This window comes from Cyprinodon variegatus, unplaced genomic scaffold (assembly GCF_000732505.1).
Source record: "Cyprinodon variegatus isolate N-32 unplaced genomic scaffold, C_variegatus-1.0 Scaffold1181, whole genome shotgun sequence".
Classification (NCBI taxonomy): Eukaryota; Metazoa; Chordata; class Actinopteri; order Cyprinodontiformes; family Cyprinodontidae; genus Cyprinodon; species Cyprinodon variegatus.
The window spans coordinates 98,042-105,808 of NW_015151634.1; the positions used below are offsets into that span (position 1 = coordinate 98,042).

Here is a 7,767-nt window from a genome sequence, read left to right on the forward strand (position 1 = left end):
AGAGAGCAGTTTTCCATGCGTTCTGAGTTGTTATTTGTAAACACTTTAAAAACAGTCGCTGGCGATCGGGTGGATTTTAATAGGTTAGCTAAATGAAATAGGTTGAAAAACAAGCAAATCCTTTTGGTGTGAGATAAATATTATACATGCAGAACTTAAATGATATAACTTATAAAGGTTATGCTTTTAAAGATAAAATTAAATACTTGTGATTAGGTTACCTCTGCCCATTAATCTCTTGTTTTGCAAAATAAAGTGAAATATTATCCCAGCAGGCAGCAGGACCATCATCTAGATACTAAACGTTTGACCTTTTTATATTATTACAACAATTTCAAAATAAATTTGCAAAAGTAAGAACCTATCAGTAAATATATTTCACAGGAATTAATAAGCTTGTTTATCTATTTTGAACAAGATCTATTTTATGCCTTACAGAATAATAACGCTACTATAAAAAGTTCAGTTTAGGCAACTGGATGTAAACTTTTTACATCTTTTAATTTGTTTTCTAAAGCTCTGTCTGTGGTGAGGAGTTTTACCTCTTAACCATGACCCTAATCTTTAGCTTCATGCAGATATTCAAACGTATATTAATGTGATGCATGTCTTTAAACTGAATGGGCCAGGGGTTATAGTCATTTTTGCACTGCAAAAACTGTAAATCTAAGTAAATATTTCTTAAAACAAATGTATTTCTTGAATTACACTGCAAAAATGATCTATAAATAAGTAAAAATGTCTTAAATTAAGTGTATTTACCCTTAATTTGAGTGGGTAAATGAGATAGTTTGCCAATGGAATGAGTAATTTTACTCTTAAAATAAGATAATTACATAATATGCACTTGAAATAAGGCAATGCAATTGTTTTTTTCTTATTTTAAGTGTAAATTGTCTTGTTCCATTGCCAAAATGTTTCTTTTACCTCCTCAATTCAAGAACAAATGCACTTATTTTAAGAAAAAATGACTTATATAGATTTAGTTTTTGCAGTGTAAGCAGGTAAGAGAGACACTTTGCTAATGGAATAAGAACATTTACATTTAAAATAAGAAAACAAAATACTGCAGTCTCTTTGTTCAAGTGCATAATGTCTAATTATCTTGTTTTAAGGGTAAAAATGCTCATTCCATCAGCAGGTCATCTTATTTTCCTGCTCAAATTTAAGGTAAATACTCTTGTTTTAGGAAATGTTCACTCATTTTCAGAACGTTTTTGCAGTGCGGGGGTTAATCAATATCTAGATAAGTAATTTTTTTTCTAAAATAAGTGCATTTTTTCCTGAATTGAGTAGGTAAAGTTGACATTATGCCAACGGAACAAGACAATTTACACGTAAAATAAGAAAACAATTGCATTGTCTAATTTCAAGTTCAAATTATCTAACGATCTTATTTCAAGGGTAAATACTCTTAATTTCTAGATTGATCTAGAAGTAAGTAAAAATGTTCTTAAATGAAGTGTATTTACCCTTAAACTGAGCAGGTAAATAAGACCATTTCCCAATGGAAATAGTATTTTTCTCTTGAAATAAGATTATTATGTAATTTGCACTTGAAATTAGACAATGCAATTGTTTTTTTTTCTTATTTTGAATGTAAATTGTCTTGTTCTATCAGCAAAGTGTCTCATTTAACTCGCCAAGTCAAGAAAGATTCACTTATTTTAAGAAAAGTAGATTTCTTTCTTTGCAGCGTGGGCTGTGATTAGTAAAGCCGTCATTAATGATGTTATTAACAAACAGAGAGTTTTTCCCAGACATGTTTCTACCTTTGGAACATCTTATCCTAGAAAAAATACCTTTGAACTAAAACGTTTAAAAAGAGGAAAATAAAGGTTGCAGTATCAAATGTCATTAATGGTTTTGTTAGAGATCTGAGTCAGAGCTCACCTGTGTGTCAGGTGTCTGGTTTCTGCGTGGCTCCGCCCCCCTGAGTCCCTCTGCGCTCCTAGAAGCGCAGTTTGACGCGCAGCGGATCAGAGCTCACAGTTTGATTCCAGCAGGGAACGGAACAGGACATCTCCTCTCCTCCTCTCTGCTGCAGCCATGAGTATGTTGACCCCAGAAAACACGTTTCTGTCTTCCTTACAGCCCCACACCCCATCCACCACTTATGCGCTCCCGTCGGACAACCAGCTCGGCAATGGGAGCACCATGGCCGACGAGCAGCTGAGGAGCCGGCGGGTCCAGGAGCAGGTCAAGATGAAGCTGGCGGAGAAATCCACACTTCCGCGTCAGAACGGAGCGGCCTCTCATTACGCCATGTCAGGTAAAGAGCAGAACGCTTTCATTTTAAACCTGATCAAAACGCAGTGGCATCAGAGCTGCTAGAGGGGAAAAACTGTAAAAAACTGTAAAAAAACAAAACAAAAAAACTGTAAAAAAAACAAAAAAAACAACTGTAAGAAACAAAACAAAAAAAAAAAACTGTAAAAAAACTGTAAAAAACAGTAAGAAACTGTAAAAAAAAAAACTGTAAAAAAAATAAACTGTAAAAAACAAAAAAAACTGTAAAAACTGTAAAAAACTGTAAGAAACAAAACAAAAAAAATGTAAAAAAAAGAGACAGGTGTGGACCAGGGGCGTAGCCAGGTATTTGGGGCCCCATGAAAGACACTGATATTGGTGTGGCTGCTTCAGGCTGCTCATGAGAATTATCAACATTTTAATGGTAGAAAATATATTTATGGTATATTATAATATTTTAATGGTATAAAAATCTATTTATATATTAAATATATTTATTTAAATTAAACAAAAAAGACTGCAGTCTCTTATTTCAAGTGCAAAATATGTTATTATTTTATTTTAAGGGTAAAAATGCTCATCTACGGAAGAGGATTAGGGCCAGTGGGGAAAAAAAATAGTTAACTGATTTTTTTGTTTTATTTCAGTTTAACATGGGAAAAAGTCCGAATTCGGACTTTTTCCCATGTTAAACTGAAATAAAATTAAAAAATCAGTTAACTTTTTTATTTTCCACTGGCCCTAATCCTCTTCCGTACTCATCTTCTTACTTTTACTCTTGTTTTAAGAAATATTTACTCATTTTCAGAACATGTTTGCAGTGTGGGGGTTTAACGTAATGGGCTCCGATTAGGAGAGCCCTCATTAATGATGTTGATATTGGTGTGGCTGCTTCAAGCTGATCAAGTTTATAGATGTCTTTTAGTGTTGGTAATGGTATAAAAAGCTTTTCATATATTCAGTATCGTCATGCTTTGTTTCGCTGTTTACTGCTGAAAAATGAGGAAGAACACAAAGATCATTTATCTCACTGCAGTATTTTCATTTTACAGTTGAAAAAGCAGGACAAATCTTTTCTAGTTCATTTGGGGCCCCTTAAGTTAAGGGCCCTTAGATTCATCCTAACTTCCCCCCCCACTATGACACCCCTGGGTGTGGAAATCATTATCTGACTGCAGAGCTGAACTGATGACCAATGATGGCACTTTTATGAGGCTGTATAAAGAAGCTATGAGTCATTTTATTTTCAGTGAGGTTGTAGGTTTAAAAAAAAAAGAAAAGTTGAAAAGAAAGTTGATGGTCCACTTTGTGAAATTAAAACATATAAAAACAAAAAAACCTCCTTCCAGAGTTGTTTTGTGACAAACTCACTAAAGAGGCTGTCAATCATTGCATAAGATCTGACCTAAAAGAAATTAGCATTAAAGTTGGGCTCTATTGATGTCACACTTTAAAAAAACATTTTATGCATTTTATGCAATCAGGCTCCAGAGAAGCATGTCCTAACAGGACTGGTTACTATGGTGACTGCAGCTAGTTTTAATGAGATGCATCCGCTAAAATATTCAAATTTATGCTTTAATCTGAAATACTTTCAGGTAGGGCTGGGCCATGTGGCTTAAACCAACAGATAAATAGATTTTTCCAAAATAAAAATGAAAAATGTGAGGTGACCCTAATTTAAAGGGTGTCAAACAACCATTTTTCCCAACAAACAATGAAAATTCAACAAACTAAATGTTTTTTGCTGCTGGTATCAGACAGGGAGCTAGTTTATCAGATATACGTACACCTCTAAGAAAAAAGCAATGAACTGATGTCCCTCTATGGAAGCCAAAGACGTGGATTAGTTTAAAAAATCCCGACTTTCCAAACTTTAAATCTGCATATGCAAATTTTATTGATGAATTTCCCAGTCCTACCTACAGGTAGTTAAACACTCACTGGAAAAATTATATAGAAATAAGTACAAATTTCTTCATTAGCATTTACCCTTAATTTGAGCAGGTATATAAGATGATCCCCCAATGGAATGAGTATTTTTACTCTTAAAAGAATATATTTAAATAAAATGCACTTAAAATAACACAATGCTATTGTGTTTTCTTATTTTAAATGTAAATTGTCTTTTTCCATTGGAAAAATGTCTCTTTTTCCTCCTCAATTCAAGAATAAATGCAAAATTATGATACTGCTACTTAAATTTTGCAAAATCAAAAATGTACTTATTAATAAACTGACTGTTTTAGGGCCATATTCTTTTTTTTTTAAACAATTTTCAGAGCTTTTGCAATAAAAGTGCTAATTGGGTGTGCATCCAGTGTGGTTGTGCATTGCAATTAAAACATGATGCTGTTGTGAAATGATTGTAGTATTTCAGTCGGGGGTAATTGTTGTACGAATGCGATGTAGCATCCAGGGTATAATAATTCCAGAAAAAGTAAAGAACAATCCGCTGGACTTTGTCTCCAAGTTTGAAGACGTTTCTCTTCCCGTCCATGAAGCTTTTTTTAGTTGGACTACTGTATAAAACCTGGAACTCAACACTATTCCTGACATTTGAATTGAAAAAGCTTCCTGGATGGGAAGAGAAACGTCTTCAAACTTGGAAACAAAGTCCAGTGGATTGTTGTTGTGTTTTTTTTAATTTTTTTGAAATAAGCAGTTTGAGCCCCTGTTTAAGGTTAAAGTGTTTATGACAAAAAACTGCCAGCACAGCTCTTTTTGTTAATGAATCATCTGTGACACTTCTTAAAAGAATGTTGCACGTTTTTGCCTGATAAATTGTCAAAAAGATGTAAAAATGTTCGAGTCATTGATGGGAAATGTTCTGAGCATTTATTTATAGGTCAATTCAACATTTTATCCAGTCTTTTGTAATGCTGTTTTACTTTCAGATAATCTTCAGTGTTCATTAAGGGAATGAAGACAAGCTGTGTTTTGTATTTTTCCTTTTAAACAAGCAACAGCTGATCAGTTGTTGAAGCAGGGATAAGGGTTTTGTTGTTGGATTTGAATTCTCTTCTGATCTGCAAACGGACTCAGATCAGTAAATACTGCAGAAGTAAAACTCAAATGTCTCCTTTGGTTTCCTGCATTGTTGTTACTGCCTCATTCCTGGTTAGTTTTAAAGTTAAACAGCCGTAATTAATGGCTTATCTATGCTTTCTTATCATTAGGTTTCTGGTTTTGGCAGCTGTGTAGTTTACGTTTGTATAATAAACAGAGGTATTAAAGTTTTCTACCTTCTAAATGACTTTGCACTCAGGTCCAAAGTTGCTCTGGCCTTTAAATCGTTTTCCTTTCTCATTCGTTTCAAAGGCATTTTAAAAAATTCAGCTTTAGAAAGGAGCTTTTTTTCTGACTTTAGCTCTTCTTCATTAATTCATGTTAATTTTGAATCAGGCCTTTGGGGAAATTTTTCTTTGTCCCCCTGCTGCACTTTAACAGTATGTCTTGTTTCTGCACATGACAAGTAGTTAATGTGTAACAGGCCTCAACAAGCGCTGCTTTCATAAAGTTTCCTGTGTGAGAAAGAGTCTGAGCTTTGAGTTTGCTTCCAGAAATGGGGGCTCTTGTTTTCAGAAACACCTGTTATCAAAACATTATACCTGCTTAAACTCTGCCTGTCTAAGTGTCATTGTTTCCAAGCAGTGGTGAGAACCTCCAGCAACGGATTGGAAGGTTTCCAGAGTGCATTAAATCACTATATGTGTCATTAATGCATCATTTTTTGCATTTTTTGAGCTGAATGTGTCAGAGGCGGCGATCGGCTGCTGTCTGCGCCTCGTATACCTGCCTGTTGCTACCTGCTAAGTCCTGTGCGTCATCGTACTCAGCCAACAAGAAGAGAACAAGCAGAACACCGTGACATTCGGCTTCTGTCGATGTGACCTGTAGACTCAGGGTTGTACGGATGCAGAATAGGAGCCCTTTACTCGCTCTTCTGGTTTTAGCTTTTTCCCCAGAGGCGCAGAACGTCCCCGCCTCAGCAGCCCGACATTCTGCTCTAGCTGCCTGGTTTAAAAAAAACAATCTCAAACAGACATTTGACAGGTCTGCCTAAATGCTGTTGTCCTCCATTCTTTCAGCTGAAATATACGGCACAATGATTGCCATTTTTAAACCACCTCGGGAGGCAAACATATGGTTAATGTGAGAATTTATCAGCCGTTGATTGAAACTTGTGCAAACCAAATGTCTCGCTGAGCAGAATGTTGTCATTTTAGTGGTTTGTGGCTTTGGAGGACTTGGAAATGAATGTGCAAGTGTTTGCAAATGGGAAAAACAAAAACACACAGAGGAATCTGAAAGGAATGCATTTCCTTCCGTATCGCAGTATTCTGCAGCTGTATTCTGTATCAGTATATCAGAAAATATATACAAATATACATATATTATACATTTACAGATAATCAGAGAGTCTACGGTTATGGAACGTATTATCTGCATGCTAATGTACAATGATATACTTATATATATACTTATATATATATATATATATATATATATATATGTATGTGTATATATATATATATGTATGTATATAGATAGATATCAGTATATACTTCAGGTGTTTCAGGGTGTGTTTTAGTTGGCCTGTAAAACGCTGACGCTATCAGGTACATGGGGCGTTGTCAGGGTTGGGCTCGGGTCACGTCAGAGTATGTGTCAATCATTCTCTGTCTCCAACAACTGGTTTCTTTAATCTCTGCACCTGAGGTGATGTGGAAGGCCCTCAGTACGCAGATGAGAAGTGGAAAAACAGCCGCTTCTCAGGCACGACCTGAATGCACACGTCTGGGACAGTAATAACACATGCATTGCTGCAAAGGCACACAGACAGCTTTTTTTATATGCTTCTCCTTTTTCTGTCAGCACCATATCAGTTTATCTCACTTCAGCGTTACTTTGCTCAATAAACCAAACTGGTTTGAGTGTTTTTAAACACCAGAGTCATAGATTCCCCAATTTGAATTGTATTATTTTCATCTTTTTTAGAATGTAGTTCAGGCTTTTGTTAAAGAGTCCTTTAAATGTTCAAGATTGTTTTTTTTCCAATTATATCTAAAAAAAAAAACCCGCTTTGTTGCAAACTTGTAGGCCTGCTTGACATGCAGGGAAGTGGTAATGGAAACAGGAATGTATTAGGATGTTCTCTGCTCTTAGTGAGGCAAATGTGTAACTCTACAAGATGCAAATCCTGCCTTTTTTTTAGCATTATTAGCTGGTTTTATTTTTGCAGTTAGACCAAACATTTCCTTGGAGGACACTTGAGTTTAGATGAACATGCAGTAGTCTAGTTGTAAAAGAAAAAGGAAAGGGGATGGTGGAATGTATTTGTTTATTTTAGAATCATGCATAGGCTAATTAATATAATATATTAATATAAAGCTCTATGCATGGGCTGGTTGCTCTGCCCCTGCATAGGTAGTATGGCTATCACTGCCCCTACATAGGTAGTATGGCTATCACTGCCCCTACATAGTTAGCATGGCTATCACTGCCCCTACATAG

The 7,767-nt window shown here is 35.3% G+C and overlaps 1 protein-coding gene across 2 annotated transcripts in view; it reads left to right on the forward strand.

Annotated features, from left to right (window-relative positions):
- LOC107101979 (plakophilin-3-like) overlaps positions 1–7,767 on the forward strand; it is a 27,675-nt gene that overhangs the window by 2,449 nt on the left and 17,459 nt on the right. The window contains exon 2 of one of the 2 annotated variants that reach the window (XM_015401085.1): positions 2,095–2,272. In XM_015401085.1, coding sequence (XP_015256571.1) covers positions 2,095–2,272 — 178 coding nt within the window. Of the gene's footprint in view, positions 1–1,982; positions 2,273–7,767 lie in introns of those variants that run through there. The other variant, XM_015401084.1, reaches the window with a different exon arrangement.